This window comes from Myotis lucifugus, unplaced genomic scaffold (assembly GCF_000147115.1).
Source record: "Myotis lucifugus unplaced genomic scaffold, Myoluc2.0 scaffold_128, whole genome shotgun sequence".
Classification (NCBI taxonomy): domain Eukaryota; kingdom Metazoa; phylum Chordata; class Mammalia; order Chiroptera; family Vespertilionidae; genus Myotis; species Myotis lucifugus.
The window spans coordinates 1,985,731-2,005,254 of record NW_005871176.1 but is presented as its reverse complement, the minus strand read 5'-3'; the positions used below and the strand labels follow the sequence as shown (position 1 = coordinate 2,005,254).

At 39.4% G+C, this 19,524-nt stretch overlaps 1 protein-coding gene across 8 annotated transcripts in view; it reads left to right on the top strand.

Annotated features, from left to right (window-relative positions):
* USP48 (ubiquitin specific peptidase 48) overlaps positions 1–19,524 on the top strand; it is a 65,785-nt gene that overhangs the window by 13,808 nt on the left and 32,453 nt on the right. For 4 of the 8 annotated variants that reach the window (XM_006094017.3, XM_006094016.3, XM_023758309.1 and 1 more), the window contains 9 exons: positions 3,295–3,422; positions 3,754–3,878; positions 4,370–4,478; positions 7,036–7,169; positions 7,820–7,902; positions 11,402–11,581; positions 12,936–13,064; positions 14,189–14,338; positions 18,321–18,518. In XM_006094017.3, the coding sequence (XP_006094079.1) occupies positions 3,295–3,422; positions 3,754–3,878; positions 4,370–4,478; positions 7,036–7,169; positions 7,820–7,902; positions 11,402–11,581; positions 12,936–13,064; positions 14,189–14,338; positions 18,321–18,518 (1,236 nt within the window). The remainder of the gene's footprint in view (positions 1–3,294; positions 3,423–3,753; positions 3,879–4,369; positions 4,479–7,035; positions 7,170–7,819; positions 7,903–11,401; positions 11,582–12,935; positions 13,065–14,188; positions 14,339–18,320; positions 18,519–19,524) is intronic. The other 4 variants (XM_006094018.3, XM_014460277.2, XM_014460278.2 and 1 more) reach the window with 3 other exon arrangements.

Below are 19,524 nucleotides of genomic sequence, written 5' to 3'. Positions count from 1 at the left end.
GAATCAGTCAGTAAAGCAGACAAAGTTACTCTTGCCTAGTTTGCCCATTTTTGGTGTATTTTTTTTTAAATATATTGTATTGATTTTTAACAGAGAGGAGGGGAGAGGGATAGAGTTAGAAACATCGATGAGAGAGAAACATCCATCAGCTGCCTCCTGCACGCCCCCTACCGGGGAATGTGCCCGCAACCAAGGTACATGCCCTTGACCGGAATCGAACCCGGGACCCTTAAGTCTGCAGGCTGACACTCCATCCGCTGAGCCAAATAGGTTAGGGCTCTTGATGTATTTTAATTAATAAATAGTTCAGTATAACGCCAAGTAAACAAATAATTCTAAGAGGCTACTGACAACTCTAATGAGGTCGATATTCAGCCCAGGGCAAGGCAGTTATGCCTTAGGCCCTAGTCAGTAGTTCATCTGTAAACCTCGTGCTGTCTTTTATATGATCTGATTTGAGCACAATGCTAATCTTTTTATTTTATTTTTTAAATTGATTTCAGAGAGGAAGAAAGAGGTAGAGAGAGATTGAAACATCAATGATGAGAATCATTGATCAGCTGCTTTCTGCACACCCCCTACTGGGGACCGAGCCGGCAACCCAGGCATGTGCCCTTGACTGGAATTGAACCCGGGACCCTTCAGTCCCCAGGCCGACACTCTGCCCACTGGGCCAAACCAGCCAGGGCACAATGCTAATCTCTTTTGTTAGGAGTGAGAAAAGATAGGATGTATAAGCCCCACCTCTTTCAGCCCTTCAGACAGTGGTGATACGTGAGGGTCTTGGTCCTGTCCTTGTCAATGGTAATCTTTGCTGCACAACAATGTTTAAAAATTAAGTTTGGCCAAAACTGGTTTGGCTCAGTGGATAGAGCGCCAGCCTGCGGACTGAAGGGTCCCGGGTTCGGTTCCGGTCAAGGGCATGTACCTGGGTTGCGGGCATATCCCCAGTGGGAGATGTGCAGGAGGCAGCTGATCGATGTTTCTAACTCTCTGTCTCTCTCCCTTCCTCTCAGTAAAAAATCAATACACAACAATGTTTAAAAATTAAGTTTGTTTCCACATGCTTTCTTTCTATAGTTCTGAATATTTAAATCTGGACCAATAGTGTGTTACATATTTAAGGTAATAGTGTATGTAAAGGTTGAATCATAAAATGATCATTTAAAAAATTTTAGCATTGTTTTGCTGAAGTATAAATTTACCAATGAGAAGGTAGTTAAATAACAAATGAAAACTAAATTTTTATTTTATAAACTGATGTACCATTGCCAGAATTCTTTGGGTATCTTCAAGAAATTTAAATACATTTTCTAAATACACAAATTCTAATATTTCACCGAAGTTCTTCATAAGCATGTACATTTCTGCTGTTTCTTTTTTTAAATATATTTTTATTGATTTCAAAGAGGAAGGGAAAGGGAGAGAGATAGAAACATCAATGGTGAGAATCATTGATCGGCTGCCTCCTGCACGCCCCCTACTGGGGATCGAGCCCACAACCCGGGTATGTGCCCTTGATTGGAATCGAACTCAGGACCCTTCAGTCCACAGGCCGACGCTCTATCCACTGAGCCAAACCGACTAGGGCTCTGCTGTTATCTTAATGGTCACAGTGCCGTGTAGTGGAAAGGGCTTTTGTTGGGAATGGTGTGGTCTGAGTTTGATGCCCAGCTCAACCACTCCCTTATTTTACAGATAGGAAAACCAGGGAGTAGGAGTTGTTGAAGATCTTATGGAGTATCTAGCCTGTCAAATAAAAGAGTTGGAGTAGATAAGACTTACTTGACAGCTTTTAACAGGCTGCGAAGGCCTTGCACCCCAGGAAGTAAGATTTTTATCTTTATTTTGCAAATGAAATACTGATTTCCTGGAAGTCACAATTGGTAGTAAAGAGATAAACTGTCAGTTTAATCAGAAGACAAACTGCACAATAACTTGAACAGAGAAAGCAAAGGGGATTATTAACAGGAAATTCACTTAATGAGGAATTGTTTAGTAAGAATTAAACAGGACTTGAAACAATACAGGAGTAGCGGACATAGGGAGCAGCCAGTAAGCCTGGGGCGGATATCCAGACCTCTTTGGAGAGAGCATTGCCAAGGCTCACTAGATGCCCTAACGTGTGCTGAGATGTGTGCTGAGATGCCTCCGTGGGGCTCTGCTGGAAACTGCCTACAGCAGTGGTTCTCAACCTGTGGGTCGAGACCCCTTTGGGGGTCTAAGGACCCTTTCACAGGGGTCGCCTAAGACCATTGGAAAACACATATATAATGACATTGTTTTTGTGATTAATCACTATGCTTTAATTACGTTCAATTTGTAACAATGAAATTGGGAGTCACTACAACATGAGGAACTGTATTAAAGGGTCACGGCATTAGGAAGGTTGAGAACCACTGGCCTACAGGAAGGTGCTGGGCCCAAAAGCCTCTGTGAAGTCACCTGAGAGGTGCCTGAAGGTCATTCACTGGGTGCTCGTTTAAGAGGAAGTGTCTCAACAGACGCATTCTACTGTGCAGCCAGCTACCAGAGGAGGTCCTGAGGGACGCTCCTGGCCACTTGTAGGCTGCAGGGACCTGGAGTGTGAGAAGCTGCACCCCCCAGGAGTGTGGTGAGAGGCATAACTGAACTCTCCAGTGCCCCCTACTGACAAGATTTAACCTTGCCCTACCTGGCAAAGGAGAAATATTTGCGGAGCTCATCTGTTATCATAGAGCAGGCAAAGAAGGGTGGATTTAGAGGTGAGAGGCAATAAATTAATAACTGGCACAGAAGGTAACACTCAAGTCTTTTAGGGCCCTTGAGATTCATGCTTCTGATTTGCCTACCTTCCCCCAACTCATTAAAATTTGCTATTCAAAAATTCTAGGATTTTTCATTCAAGTTTGAAACTCTAGCCTTGAGATTCCTGTCACTTGCTCTGTGTGTGGCAAGACCACATTAATGAGATTTCATTAAAGTGTTTGGCCATCTTATACGAACGGTGAATATGGTTTTTATTACTGGAATGGATGTTTTCAGTGTGATTTGACATTGTAGAAACTAGTCATGACTGTGATTGTTGAAATGTACATATGGCCTCTTGCTTTCATAGGATGTATATAGACAGCTATGGCCACCTCATTACTTCCAAAAGACATGTGGTTATGAATTTGTTTCTTTAGAAGTTTTAAAACAATAATAAAATACTATATAGTTTGAATGTAAGGGTGTTTAATTATATCTCATGTGAAGATGAAGTATATTTTAAAGAGTAGCAGTTTTTTAAACATAAACATTTTTTAAAAATAGATTATGAGCCTCAAACAATTTGTGAGCATCTCCAGTACTTGTTTGCCTTGTTGCAAAACAGTAATAGGCGATACATCGATCCATCGGGATTTGTTAAAGCCTTGGGCTTGGACACAGGGCAACAGCAGGTAAGAACCTTGTGTTTATTTTTTCAATATAAAAAGGTACCCAAGCATCCCTTGGAATGTTTATAGAAGGAAATGCTTTTATAAATTATTTTTTCTATCTTGAAGTAGAGCATTTATTTACTGTTCAGTTTATTATACATTTTTCTTGATCCCATTTCTGAAAATTTCTATTTTGGGCACAAGCTGATTCAGTACAGCTCTAGTCCTTGTTCATAAATGTCAAGTTCAAAGTACAGATGGTTTTGGGAATATTTAACTTATTTCTACTTGTATCAGAAGTTGAAAAGCAAGATTTGATTTTTCTTTTTATTAACCCACATTTGTGTTGTAGGATGCCCAAGAATTTTCAAAGCTCTTTATGTCTCTTTTGGAAGATACTTTGTCTAAACAAAAGAATCCAGATGTGCGGAACATTGTCCAACAGCAGTTCTGTGGGGAATATGCTTACGTAACTGTGTAAGTGTGTTTCAGCTTTTCATGTTTTACTCTAAGACAATCGTTCATATGTTATCTAATTTTTAGTTCAATTCCAAGTTACAGCTTTTGTGGATTATCATGGGACCTGAAATATTTATAACAATACATTGCCATGGGAACATGTAAACAACTGTCTTTATAGTTACAGTTGAACCCATCCAGGTGTTGGGAACTGTGTCTGGTTGAGCACTTGCCACTTACTTTATGGCTGTGGTGTGAGCTGAAAGAGTAAGATTAAAGTCAGCTAGAATACTAAGAGTAAATGTAGAATAACTCTTAAAAACTTTCCTAATCCTAAAACACATGGCCTCACCAATCACTGTCTGTGTTTACTAAATATATATAGTGTAAATAATTTCTGTGAAAGAGAACTAAGGGAATAAACGCTTCTATCTATATTTCTAGGATGTAAAACAATAGAACTTTGTTTTTCCCACCCTGGTCTTAATTTTATCACTCTTTTATTACAGTTGCAATCAGTGTGGCAGAGAGTCTAAGCTTTTATCAAAGTTTTATGAACTGGAGTTAAATATCCAAGGCCATAAACAGTTAACAGATTGTATCTCGGAATTTTTGAAGGTATTCAATTTTGTTGTATGTATTGTTTTTGCTCATTAACAGTTAAATACTATTCTGACTGGTTTTTGATTTAATGGGTAAAGTCATTTCAACATTTTCTATATATGAAGTGTCTCTGGTTATGTAATGATCTAGAAGAACCTTAGTAAATTATAAAGTATTGAAGCAGGCTGCATCTTAAAATAATTTTTGACTATTTCAGGTTATTTTATGTGTATAAAAACTTACTGTGTGATCAGGGGTAGTAGAGTGTTTAAGGAAATCTAAGCTGTTACTTTGTTTAATTTACATTTTCATTTAATGAGAGCTAGAATCTGTTGAATGTAAATAATTTTTATATCACTGTGGTCATTCTTCAGGTCTGCCACTTGATATTTCTACTTTCTGTATATTTAGATTGATGTACTGATGTGGAAGTGGTTCCCTTTTGTTCTGCGGGGGAAGCTGCTAGGAGGAAACCTTTGCTATCGAGAAGGAACAGACACATAGCATAATAGATGAACTTACTATTTTTGTACTCTCCCTACTCTCTTAGCACAACCATTAGATGCTAGAGATACTCATTCCTTGAATCCATTCAGCTAGTGTTGAGTGGTCGCTGTTCGGACACTGTTTCAGCTGTTGGGGATAACCATTAGTGAGCAAAACAGACAAAACATTTTTGCCTTTAAGCAGCTTATAGTGTAATGGTGATGGGATCAGGGAGAGGCAGTAAAATAAATATAAGTAAAATACAAAGAGTGTCAACTGTAACAAGTGCTATGGAGAAAACTACAGCAGGCAAGAAGGGTGGAGAATATGGCAGGGATGAGGGTGAGGTTGGTTACAATTAGAAATAAGGTGATAGAAGGTGATGGTGTGAGCCATGCAAGAACCAGGAGGGAGCATATTTGGGCTATTTTGTGACTGAAGTGAAACAAAAAAGGGGAGAGTGACAGGAGATGAAGTTGTAGAGATAACCAAGGACCGTTTCAGATAGGGCCTGGTAGACCTTTGTCAGAAGTTGGACTTTTATTCGAGTGAGGTCAGACGCTATTGAAGAGCTGTGAGCGTAGGAGGGATGTAACCTGTTTTTAACAGGATAACTGGGTGCTGTCTTGAGAAGAGGAGGCTGATGTGGGGCCAGGGCAGACAGATGTTGATGGTGGCTTGGACCAAGGCTTAGTTGAAGAGATGATGTGTTTGGGTTTTAGATATATTTTCAAAGTAGAGCTGATGAAATTTGCAGGTTGGATATGGAGAGCAAGAGGTGTCAAGGATTACTAAGGTTGGCCTGAGCAACTGGAAGAATGTGGTTGCCATAACCCAGATCTGAAGGATTATGGGAGGAGCAGGTTTGGAAGAGGAATCAGGAGTTTGCACTGGGGCATGTTACATTTGAGAGGTATAGTTGAGGGATAAATTGAAGCTAGATAAAGTCCCCGGGGATGCCCTATCCGGTATGGCTCAGTGGATAGAGCGTCAGCCTGTGGACTGAAGGGTCCTGGGTTCGATTCTAGTCAAGGGCACATGCCCGGGTTGTGGGCTTGATCTCCAGAAGGGGGCATGCCGGAGGCAGCCAGTCAACGATTCTCTCTCATCATTGATGTTTCGATCTCTTTCTCCCTCTCCCTTCCTCTCTCTGAAATCAATAAAAATATATATTAAAAAAAAAATCCCCAGGGATGAGAGACAAGGACCAAGGACTGAGCCCTGGGACATTCAAACATGAAGAAATCAGGGAGATAGGAGCAGTTGGCAGAGGACTCTGAGGAGGAGGAGTACTGGCCAGTGAGTTAAGGGAAACAAGTGAATGTGGGATCCTGGAGCCAAGTGAATACAGTGGTGGTGCCAGTATTGTATTATTTACAGTCATCTGTATCAAAAGCTATTATAGAAACAAGGAAAATGTAAAAAGAAATTACCGTTAGCTATGACATTGAATTTTCCTGCACTCTTCTTTTAGCTTTCTCTTATGTGGTTCAATAATTTTAACCCAGTGTGCGTGTGCACGCACGTGTGTAAAATTTGTGTATGTGTATCCTATATAATAAAAGCCTAATATGCAAGTTGACTGAATGGGGAGCCGGGAGGGGAAGCGGACCTAAGCCATCAGTCAGACATCCCCCAAGGGCTCCTGGTCTGCGAGAGGGCGCAGGCCGAGCTGAGGGAACCCTGAGTGCATGAATGTTCATGCACTGGGCCTCTAGTATATATATATAATTAATTTTGTATTGTGGTGCCCACGTGTAGTTTGTACCTATTCACTATTTTTAAATTAATTATGCTGCATCAAAATGCATATGATATTTCTTTTTTAAAAAATTAAGTCTTTATTGTTGAAAGTATTACATATGACCCCTTCTTCCCCCCATTGACTCCTTCTGTTATGCCCCCACCACCCACCCGAGGCCTTCACCACCCTACTGTCTGTGTCCATGGGTTATGCATATATGTATACAAGTTCTTTGATTTCTCCCCCCCCACTTCTCTCTGAGGTTCCGCAGTCTGTTCTATGCTTCTAAAACCCACTTCCCATCTCCTAGTTTTTAAAATATAGTGTCTTGTTCCTTATCAGGAAGAAAGACTAGAGGGAGACAATCGATACTTCTGCGAAAACTGTCAAAGTAAACAGAATGCAACAAGGAAGATCCGACTGCTAAGCCTTCCTTGCACTCTGAACTTGCAGCTCATGCGTTTTGTCTTTGACAGGTAAGTATGTGCAGTGTTTGTAGCTCATTGTGGAATAATGTGCAGATTTTATTGTAGACAGGTAATTATAATTTGTAATGCTAGCTTGAGGATGAAAGTTATAGATGGAGCCTGTTGATTTGAAATGCGTGTATTTCATGATTTTATCACAAAATTCTTAAAGAAGCTAGACATAAAATTCAGAAATAGAAAAGTAGAGACTCATTTTTTATTCTGGGGAATTATTTTTAAGATGCAAAGGAAAAGCAAACATTTAGGTCGGAACTGAATTACCTTGACATTCTGTATTATTGTGTAAGAACTAGAATAAAATTTTCTGCTCAGTATGGTACCCTCAACTCCATGGGAATATATACCTTTTATCATTAAAACCAGTCATTTCTTCCATAAAAAAGCAGGAGCATCTGTGGTTTCCTCTTGTGATCAAATCCAAACCTCTGGAAATAAGTGCTCTGTTTGGAATTAGCATTTTAAATTCATACCTTTTAAGTGATCGATTTATTTTGCTCAATTCTAAGACAGTATTATGTATACTTATACAGGTCTTTGAAGAAGGAAATCTGTTGAGTTTATTAAGATAGATGACAGAGCTTATGCATTGTATTATGATTGTTTTAAGTATAACTATAATTAGCTTTTCTCTTGTTTAGGCAAACTGGACATAAGAAAAAGCTGAATACCTACATTGGCTTCTCAGAGCTTTTGGATATGGAGCCTTATGTGGAACATAAAGGTAATATTTTTACTGAGCAGTGATGATCATAGTGCTCAGAGATCATAACTTGTGATCTACCTGTGATGAATACAGAATAGTACTACTACATTTTATTACCTAATCTCTGGGAACAAAGGCTTTTTGGGTGAACTGATATGTTACTTTATTTTCTGCAGAGATTAGATGGTTCATCAATGCCTGCATAATTAAGGGTATCTATATAATAAAAGCCTAGGCAACCATTATGGCGGAGCAACCAGAAGGATCGGTCACTATGATGCGCACTGACCACCAGGGGGCAGATGCTCAACGCAGGAGCTGCCCCCTGGTGGTCAGCGCGCTCCCACGGGGAGTGCCACTCAGCCAGAAGACAGGCTCACGGCTGTGCTGGCAAGCGCAGCAGCGGTGGTGGGAGCCTCTCCTGCCTCTGTAGCAGCACTAAAGAGCCAGGGGGGTTCTGGACTGCGAGAGGGATGTCTCACTGCCATCTTAGGCCCATTCCTGCGGGGTTTCCGGACTGCCAGAGGGTGCAGGCTGGGTTGAGGGACAACCGCCCCCCCCCCCCCCCGCATGAATTTCGTGCACTGGGCCTCTAGTAAAAGAATAAAAAATGAAAAAGATATTTCACTGTTCCTGAACCCACACTTGTTACCTTTAAGTGTCAATATGTATCTGTAATTCCTTAGTAAGTCTCCAAGCTGCCCCCACATTTTTTACTTTTTTTAAAACATTTTATCAAAAACATTAGGTGACATAAATCTAATATGTATATTGTAATTCATATCTGACCACTAGTGAGAAGAGTTCTAGGATGCTATGAGATAGTTCCAACAAGAAATAGTTTACTACTTTCTCTTTTGATAGTCTTTACCTTACCAAACAGGGTGATTCTTATCAGAGAAAACCAACATCTTGCCCTTACTGGAAGGACTGTTTTACTTCCCTTTTAAGATTGATTGTACTGTTGATGAAATTTTTGATGTCGAAATTATGTAATAAACTCTGTCTCTTTACATAAAAAGGTTTTGGAGGCAGCTCATTGCAGAAATAAGCCATCAAACAAAACCTCGAAAAGAAATGATTGGGGAGGTTGGGAAGCCATATGGTAAATATGTGAGCTTTAAAGTGTACGATGCTCTGTCAGGACTGTGGCTTAAAATGGGCTTTTCCCTGGAAGAACGAAACTACTGACTACAGACTGTGTCACTGTTGAATTTGGCTGAACAAATGACCTTCGCTCTAACCCCGGCCGTGTGGCGCCTTTGGTTGAAGCGTGGTCCTGTACACTGAGGCCAGGGTTTGAGTCCTGGTTGCAGCTTGGGGCAGACATTCAGGTTGCAGTTTCCTTCCAAGGTCAGAGTGCATACAGGAGGCAACTGATCCATGTTTCTCTCTCTCCCCCTTGTTCTCTCTCTACAATCAGTAAAAACATATCCTTGGGTGAGGATTAAAAAAAAACAAATTACCATCTTTCTTAAGTTGAGTATAAAATGTATCAGCAATAATGGTGATGTGATATGATACAATGGTAATAGAATCATATCGTTAATGCCAATACTTCTGTGGTTTATTGTCATTAATAATTTAGGAAATACTGCCTTAGCCGATCTGGCTCAGTAGATAGAGTGTTGGGCCTGCAGACTGAAAGGTTCCAGTTTTGGTTCCGGTCTAGGGCACGTACCTCGGTTGCAGGCTTGATACCCTTCTGAGTTGGAGCACATGTAGGAGGCAACCAATCAACATGTCTCTCATGTCGATATTTCTCTCTCTGACTCTCCCTCTCCTTCCCAATCTCTCTAAAAAACAAAACAAAAAGCAATGGAAAGATATCCTCGGGTGAGGATTAAAAAAAAAAATAGCAAATGCTATGAAGAATTCCTGGTGTAAAAAAAAAACACAAAAACAAAAACGCACAGAATTCCTGGTGTAGATGAGTTAATGCATTTAAAAGTTATTTTAAACTTACATCTAAATGATGTTCAGTTAGGGCGGGTTAAGTGGGTTTTGTTCCAGCTATTTGCATTACTGTGTCTCCTACTGAGCTACAAGAATGCTGCAACTGTCCTCTGTATCCTCTGTGCCTAAACCGTGTCCATCATGTGTATTTGTTGAGTGAGTATACCTTGTGACTCACTCCTTACAGCTTTAAGGAAATTATAAAGTAGTGGTGAAACGTGCAAAGATTTTTACTACAAAGGTAATAATTATTGTTTGTAATGTTACTAAAATGCTACCAGCTTAAATAGTCAACAGTATGGGAGTTGTCCAGTATTGTGTGGTACTTGTACATAGTCATTATAAATAATTTTAGAAGAATATTTAATGATATGGAAAGATGATGATAATGTTTGTTAGAAAAACCTGCAGGTTTAAATATTAATAGTAATTACGTCTGTGGGATTGCTAATGAATTGTTTTCTCCTTTTTTAATAATAAAATGTAGAAGTGATCTTTTCCAACACATATGTCCTCCGTGTCATTGGCTTAAGTTTAGAATCTTTAAAACATATATTTTTTCAAACTTTAAAGTACTTTGTTGTATCTTAAAATATTTATATTCATTTGCTGATACATTGCTGTATGGATAAAGCCTTCTCACGAACCACTGGCACCACAGGCTGGTGTGTAGGCTTTATTTATTTTTAAAAATATATTTTAGTGATTTTTTTTTTACAAAGAGGAAGGGATAGGGATAGAGAGTTAGAAACATTGATCAACTGCCTCCTGCACACCCCCTACTGGGGATGTGCCCACAACCAAGGTACATGCCCTTGACTAGAATCAAACCTGGAACCCTTCAGTCCACAGGCTGATGCTCTATCCACTGAGCCAAACTGGTCAAGGCTAGGCTTTATTTTTTTTAATTATTATTATTTTTTTTATTGATTTCAGAAAGGAAGGGAGAGGTAGAGAGGGATAGAAATATCAGTGATGAGAGAATCGTTGATTGGCTGTGTAGGCTTTGTTTATTTAAAGGAGAATAGGAACTTAATGCTTTTGAAGAAATCTGAGTGTAGAATCAGTATAGATTTCCAATGTTTTCTCTCCTCTTATTTCCAGTTGTCTTGCCTATAACTATTTTGAAAGGCAGTTTTTCTTAATGACTTACCTTCATTTTTTTTGAAAACATTTTTATTTTACATAAACAATAGATTTTACTTTTGCAGTCATCTTTCATTAGCTTGCGTAATTGATTTTTGTAACAAGTTGGAGAATTTGAGCAGAATTTTGGTAAGTATATGACTCAGGCAAATTATCCGGGAAAGGCAAAGTATAATACAGAGTAGCTTTGTAGCCCTCAGTGCCCAGGATGCCATAGCTTTTCCTCTGCCTTTGAGGGAATGGAGAATTAATATAGTGAGCTTATTTTATCATATAAGTCTTAATTTTTTTTAAAATCTTAGGTGACATGTTTAGAATTCTATCAGATGCATAAAGAATTGTATTCATTATTTAGGCTTAGGATACAAGAAAAAATATTGTTACCTCAAATTTTTTTCACTTTCTCCTTTTCTAGGTGGGTCCTATGTGTATGAACTCAGTGCAGTTCTCATACACAGAGGAGTGAGTGCTTATTCTGGCCACTACATTGCCCACGTGAAAGATCCACAGTCTGGTGAATGGTATAAGTTTAATGATGAAGACATAGAAAAGATGGAGGGGAAGAAATTACAACTAGGGATTGAGGAAGATCTAGGTAAAACCTTTAAGTTGTGAGTGCCCTTTTAAAATATAAATATTTTTTTGCCGGAAATATTTGTGATAAATTATTATGGTTCAAGATTGTTAATAGACTGTCAAGGATATTTGTATTTCTTAAATACAGTCTCTGAACATCTCTTATTAGCAATGCCTAAATTTAAAAAAAGATTTTGCTCCAGAGGTGGTTTCTATAATGCCATGTTTGAAGGCAAATATTTCAATATTTTCAATTACCAGGTTAATTGGGAGAGAGGTTGGTAAGTATTAAACTAAAAATGATGGCTAGTAGATTTAATATGTAGGATTTGTAGTCCTTTCCTCTGGGTCAGGAAATTTATTTTTGGCAGTAATTACAGCAAGGGAACGTGGCTCCAAGGATGGTATCTACTCCTTCCTGTTGAGTATCTTATCCCACCCATGGAGTGGGAGCAGCACCTCTGGGGAGGAAGCTTTTTGCCATTTTGTAGTGATGAGGTACTTCTTAAAATAGTGTCTTAGTATGGAGCTCTCATCCACTTAGTTTTCTTAGGCCAAAATACCCATTATTCCCTGAAGGAGTGCATGGTTCCGGTAGGAGCCATCTTGGCTGAGGTTTTCATGACTTTCTTACCATATTTGCCATTTGGGGGTAAGGTTTGACCTGGGACCTAAATAAGGGAAAAGGAACAGGAATAAGCATGTGTCTCCTTGCCACTGTTCTTTTGTAATGGATCAGAACCACTTTTCCAAGAAATCAGGGAGGGGCATGGCAGTTGCCTGGCTTTGCTGGCTTTCAAGGAATGTGGGCAATCTTTCTACAGATCTCCATGTGCTGACTATTCTTTTGATTTAAAAATAGAAAATATTCTATTACAAGAATAGTAGGTATTTATAGACCAGGTAGAACATTTAGTGTTTCTACTGATTATTTTATTGTTTTTGCTCATTAGAGTGTCTTGAGTATGTGTGTGTGTGTGTGTGTGTGTGTATGTGTGTGTGTTAATTTTATTTCTTTGGGCAATTGAATTAAGTCTGGATTTATTTTTATAATTTAAGACCAATATTAAAATAAAACTCGAGTAGTAGTACTTTTATTGTTCTAGGTATGTTCTCATGAAAAACGGTACTTAACATTTTTTGAGAATGGAATATGGCAGGCAAGGCAGTAGGGGGAGGGGTAAGAGACTTTTTTAAAGATTCAAACATCTGTAGAGCCTGCTAAATTTGTGTTGCATTTTAATGTTTTAGATCCATGTAAAAGTTTCTTGATCATATATTGTAGGAATTATTTTTAAGTCCACCCCACCCCCATGAAAGAAAAAACAAGCTAGGCATTCTAATTTAATCATCTTTTGATTTCCCTACCTCAGCAGAACCTTCTAAGTCCCAGACACGTAAACCGAAGTGTGGCAAAGGAACTCACTGCTCTCGAAATGCATACATGTTGGTTTATAGACTTCAAACTCAAGAAAAGCCCAATACATCTGTTCAGGTACCAGGTAAGCAACTTCCCAAGATTGTCTAAGGCAAATATTTTAGAATACCATGCTGAAAGGCCAATGACAAGAACAGATTGTTTTTGTTATTAATATAGGTTGATTGCATATTGTAAACATTCATGAAAGTAGATATAATCATCACAAATTTGCTTTAAAGTAGTGAGTTTTTAAAATAAGGGAGCCTTTAACGGAACTATTCCATTGAACCTCCCTAACCCCCACAAAAAAAAAAAAAAACAAGTTCTAAAAATCCAATAAGTAATCCAGGAGTATTTAAGGAGCAGTTTGGGCCTGGCTGGTGTGGCTCAGTGGTTGAGCGTTGACCTATGAACCTGGAGGTCATGGTTTGATTCCCGGTCAGGGCACATGCCTGGGTTGCTGGCTTGATCCTCAGTGTGGGGCATGCAGAAAGCAGCAGATCAATGATTCTATCTCACCATTGATGTTTCTGTCCATCTCCCTTCCTCTCTGAAGTCAATAAAAACACATTTTATAAAGAGCAATTGGTTTTATTTTTAAGTATTTTCTAGATTTCAAAAAAGAAGAAAGTTGCTACTGGCCTGTTGCATTCTTTCGTTGCCATTTTATCTAATACTGTTCTGTGCTCTGCAGCACCATGTGTGTGTGTGTGTTTTTAATTTTTAGAAAATATGTTTTTATTGTTTTTAGAGAGAGAGGAACGGGGAGAGAGAGAAGCATTGATATCAGAGAATAACATCGCTGTCTCCCAGATGAACCCCGACTGGGGATTGAACCAAAAACCTGGGTATGTGCCCCGACTGGAATTCGAACTGGCAACCTTTCGGTGCACGGGACGACACCAACTGAGCCACACTGGCCAGGGCAGTAGCATGTATCTTGAAGTTGTGTTTCTGAGCCATTTGATGGTTCTGGTTGGCTGTAATGTCATGGATAGCCAGGTGGGGACTCGCACTCTAGTGTCTGTCTTCGGTTTCACTTTTGCTTTCAGTTTGGGGGTCTCTATCAGAAAAGGAGACCATAGTAGGAAGCTGCCACCAAAATATGCACCAGCATGATATACTTGATATGATTTAGAGACCTGCATGGTTCAGTGTCTGAAAATAGGATAAAGTGGTTTTGTTTTTTCTTTCTCTTTTGAATAGCCTTTCTTCAAGAGCTGGTAGATCGGGATAATTCCAAGTTTGAAGAGTGGTGTATTGAGATGGCCGAGATGCGTAAGCAAAGTGTGGACAAAGGCAAAGCAAAGCACGAAGAGGTTAAGGAGCTGTACCAAAGGTTACCTGCTGGAGCTGGTCTGTAAGACATTCTGGGACAGCACTGTTGCCATTGAGTGCCTTGTTTTATGTTCACAAATGTGTATGAACTAACTTTTCCCTTCCCTGTCTTAGAATTCACTAATGCCAGCCTTATATACTATAAAATTGCCATGTAAACCAGCAATAACTTGATGTGTAGCATTTCATATAATTTTCATTATCGTGTACTTTTAAAAATGGGAAGCTCTTAATTATAAGGTTTAGGTCTGCACTCTTCATGTAGGACAAAATAGATATTCCTATTTTGTGAGATAGTAACTTGTTCTTAAGGAAAAATTGGATTGGGTTACAATGGAGGCAGCTCAGCTATTTGGTTTCCTTGTATATTTTGTACCCTCGAAGTATTAACAGGCATTCTTTTACATGAGTACTATTTCTTAGGATTAATTTGAAATTTAATATCAAATATTATGTTAAGAATAGGAAAGCATTCTGCTGACCTTTAATTTCTTAAGAATTGTCGTTCATAATCCAGCTCATCCCTCTACTGTAAGTTTACCTAATGCCTCAAAAAGGAAACCTCAACTTTTTAAAGCTGGTATGCCATTTGTAATAATATGTTGTCTTAGTCCTTTCATAGACATGAATTCCTCTAAACCCAATTTCTACTTAAAGAAGAGGCAATTTAATCCTAATTTTAGAACATAAATACTCAAGCATAATTGTACTTATGGGTTTTGTCTTTTTTATAATCTTAATTTTTCATTACTGTTACAACTTTAAACAAAAGATGAATATAAATGGCTAAATCTGGAGAAATACCTCTTAAAAGTTCTTTATTTTTAAATCCTCATCGGAGGATATGTTCATTGATTTCAGAGAGAGGGGAAAGAAGAGAGAGAGAAACATGGATTGGTTGCCTTGCCTATAGGTCCTGACTGATGATCAAACCTGCAACGTAGGTATGTGCCCTGATCGGGAATTGAACCCGAAATCTTCAATGTACTGGACAGTGCTCCAACCAACTGAGCAACACTGGCCAGGGCTTAAAAGTTCTTTCTAAATGATTTGATTCTGAGCTTTCTTTGTAACCTATTATTGTCACTCTGTTCCAAGGGTTGGGATTGTCCTAAAGAATTAAACTGACCTTAATTTTCTTGGAAATGATTTGGAAATGAACATATGATTCAAAGTTGTAAGTTCAGTCATAGGAGTTTGGAACTGGGAATCAATTTTTTGAACTTTATTCCGTTTTCATTATTCATTGGACAAGAGAAAGGGATTTACGGAGTCCGAAGGAAAATGCTCTTTGGAACCACTCTTTAAATCTGCGTGGTCCAAAGATGTTATGTGTCAAGTCAGCACATGCTTGTGCTTCTGGCTGTTTTCATTCCGTCTGTAAGGACTGTGCTGTAATCATCTTAAATTATCTGTAGACAAAGTATTTTAAATATTTTTGATGACTCAATCTTTCTAGACCTCATAATGTTCCAAAAGAAAATACTTTGTTCAAAATCCAGGCATTAAAATATTATAACTTTGAACCCAAATGTGCATTTCCCTTTGTTAAATGTTTTAACATAGCTTTGCTGGGTTGTCACATGCTGAGATTTTATGGTGTATTATCTCCAGATTGATCATTAAAGAAAGTTGCCAGTTGGCGAGTTGGCTTACCCATGCCTCTGGAAGGCAATGCTTAGGTAGTTTATGAATCACAGAAGTAGAGAACATCTTTGAGAACCTGCCAGGAGCCTTTCGGGCAGAAACATTTGTGGTGTAAAAAGCGGTCCCCACGCGGACTCTAACCTAACCATGAAGACGTATGCTAGACCTTGACTGTCGGGGAACCTCTGGGCAGAGATTGATCCAACTCTAATGTGATGGGATGGAAAATGGAAAGAAAAAGCTCTGTGACCGCAGTCACAGCCTCCCATGGGTTTCCCAGCACACTGAAACTGGCGCCCGAAATCTGCACACCTGGGGATATGGAATTACACCAGAATTATAGGCCCAGTCTCCGCTCTGTTCCTTACTATAAACCACACGTGATTTCTCTAATCTTCATGTAGTGCATTGAACCCAAACAGGAAGAAGCTTCACTGGGAAGTTCACTCTGGTAGGGAATTGGAAAATGTTGTCTTGAACTAACTGCCCTTGAGTCCATTGCTATTGTATGGGCCAGGGTAGAGTCACTCTGGGCTTTGGATCCAGCAGACACCCCCTGGCAAGGAATGCTTTTTGCTCTTTTAGTTTTCCCTAGATTTCTTATAAAGGTCAAGATCCTTATTTTTTCGCTTAGAAACAGTAGGTATTGTCCTGCACCTACCCTTCCCCAGCTGTGGGGCAAACAGGAACACCTGGTGAATCCTTCTTGAATGTTGCTCTGTGTCACAATCCTGTTTTCACTCCTTTGACAGCCTTCAGATTACTAAATGTTATTTGATGTGACTATTTGGGGAAAAGTCAATCCTGCTAAGACTTTGATTTTCCTTTCTTAGAAAGGGATTTCGCTTTCTTAACTCTATCCTGCCAAGTTAAACTTGATAAGTGGCAAATAACAATGAGAGGTATTTTAAATTTCATTAACCATATCATTGTATGTTGTGAAATGCCTTGGCCATGTTACCTCTACTAAATCTTAAGGTCTCCTCTTTAATATATTGTGTGAATGTATAATTAACTTTTCTGTATCTCTTTTCTTCCAAAAAGCTCAAAATGCTTCACATATCTTATCTTTTATATTCAACAACATCCCTGTGAGGTAGGTAGAAGGCAGGTATTATTACCTTCATTTTACAAATAAAAGACTTGAAGCATAGAGTTTAAGTGACTTGCTCAAGTTCAGTTTCTTGGCAGAACTTGGATTAGACCTTGGTCTCAGCTTGTAGTCACCTGCTCTTCCTCTGCAGCTGCGTCTGAGCTGATCAGTACAGTTTTAGCACAAACAAGACATTCAAAAATTCTGAATTTTGTTTTTGTAAACCTTGAAATGTTTTATACTAAACCTAAGATGGGAGTTAGTTTTCTAGATTTGTAACTCAAGAGAAGTATACAGTTGCTCAAAATGGGCTTTGAGGTGAACTGTCCATCCCTCAGATCTCATCAGAAGTAGTACATAATACAAATATATAAATTCAACCTCTGTATGTTTTCTTCTATGTTTTATGCTTGGACTCACTGGAGATCTTTGTAAGTAATCAAAGCTGGCCCTTTACCTTTAATTTTGGCTTGTAGGGAACTCAGGCACTCTTATTTTCCCAAATTAAAACTCATGTTGAGGTGTTTGGTTTTGTCTTAATTTTTACTACTTCAAATTGAAATTCAATTCTAGTGTATTTCATCCTGGAATTTGTTTAAAATCGCTTATTTTCTTGAAACAAATGTAATGAATAGATCATGCTATGGATTGGGTGGGGAAATCAGTTGCCTTTTCATCCATGTACCCACATTATCTTGGATGAAGAAAAGCTCAGTGGTTGAAACAGGCTCTTAAAGTGCAGTTATAACTGATGGGGTTAATCTCTGACTTAGAACTCAGTCGTGCTTTTTCAGATGTATATTCTGTATTGATGAAAAGGATTGGTGAAAAGGGTTTTATGGAATAAACAGTAGGGGGTAAGGTTATGTGATTTGCGAGCCAGCGTGGAGCGGCTTGTCAACAATCACGGTGTCCTGATCAAAGCTCTGCTGTGCTATCAAGCAAGACACTTCTCTCTGCGGATACCTCTTTTGTAGAATGTGGTTAATAATACCAGCCGATCTCCTAGGCACTGAGCAGACTCGCCCCTGTCACGCGCGGCCTCTCACACAGCTCCTTGAAACCAAGGGAAGGGTAGGGAAGGATAGGGTAGTTAAATGGAGCTCTGTATCATGCTTATCAAACATTTCCCCCTCAACAATGATTCTTCTGATTCTAATTTTGGACAGAGTTTGCATTGTCATTTGAGAAAAATGAATGTATCACTTAGTTTAAAAGCTGTAAAAATACATAGGCTCTTTCCCTTGCTCTCTTCCTCAGAGCCATATGAGTTCGTCTCTCTCGAGTGGCTGCAGAAGTGGTTGGATGAGTCGACACCTACCAAGCCTATCGATAACCACGCCTGCCTTTGTTCCCATGACAAGCTGCATCCTGATAAAATATCGATCATGAAGAGAATATCTGAATATGCAGCTGATGTTTTCTACAGTAGATACGGAGGAGGACCGAGGCTAACTGGTAATTTCCGATGTCTTCTCTACTTCAAAAAGAGGGATGCTGTAGGTCCTCATCATGTGATCTTTATGATCATTGGACCCAAACTAAGCCAGACCAAATGTTCCTTACACCGCAAGAAGGATTTGCTAAATAAAGTAGAAGTAGCGTTATACAATGTTAGGAAACGTACTGCTCATTGGTTTTTTTTTTTTTTTCTTTTTTCAAAGCAGACAGACTAGGATACTTTTGAGAAAATCAATCTGGTAGTATTTTGTTGCTTTATACATTACTCTTCAAAGTACTTGAGCCCTGGCTGAGTAGGTCATTTGGAGCATCACCTGATGCACCTAGGGCAGTGGTCAGCAAACTGTGGCTCGGCAAACCGTGGCTCGTGAGCCACATGCGGGTCTTTGGCCCCTTGAGTGTGGCTCTTCCACAAAATACTGGCTCTTCCACAAAATACCGACTTCTGCGCATGGGCCACGAAGTTTCAATCGCACTGTACTTGCGGGCCCGCACGTGGTATTTTGTGGAAGAGCCACACTCAAGGGGCCAAAGAGCTGCATGTGGCTCGCAAGCCGCGGTTTGCCGACCACGGATCCTAGGGTATGGGTTTGATCCCTGGTCAGGGCACATACAAGAATCAACCAATGAATGCATATAATAAATGGAACAAGAAATTGATGTTTCTGACGGCCCCGGTGAGGTCGGTACAGCCCGGGTGAGGTTGGGACAGATAATGGGGACCAGTATAGACTGATGAACAGGGGTAGATGCAGAGGCAGAGCAACATTGAACAGACTGTCAAACTACAGTGGGAAACCTGGGGAGGGTTTGGGGGGGGGATTAAGAGATCAACCGAGGACTTAAATGCATGCATATAAGAATAACCAATGGACACAAGACACTGGGGGGTAGGGGCCGGGGGAATGTCAAGGGGGGGGGGGGGGAAGGAGACATATGTAATACTCTTTGTAATACTTCAAGCAATAAAAATTATAAAAAAAAAAGAAATTGATGTTTCTGT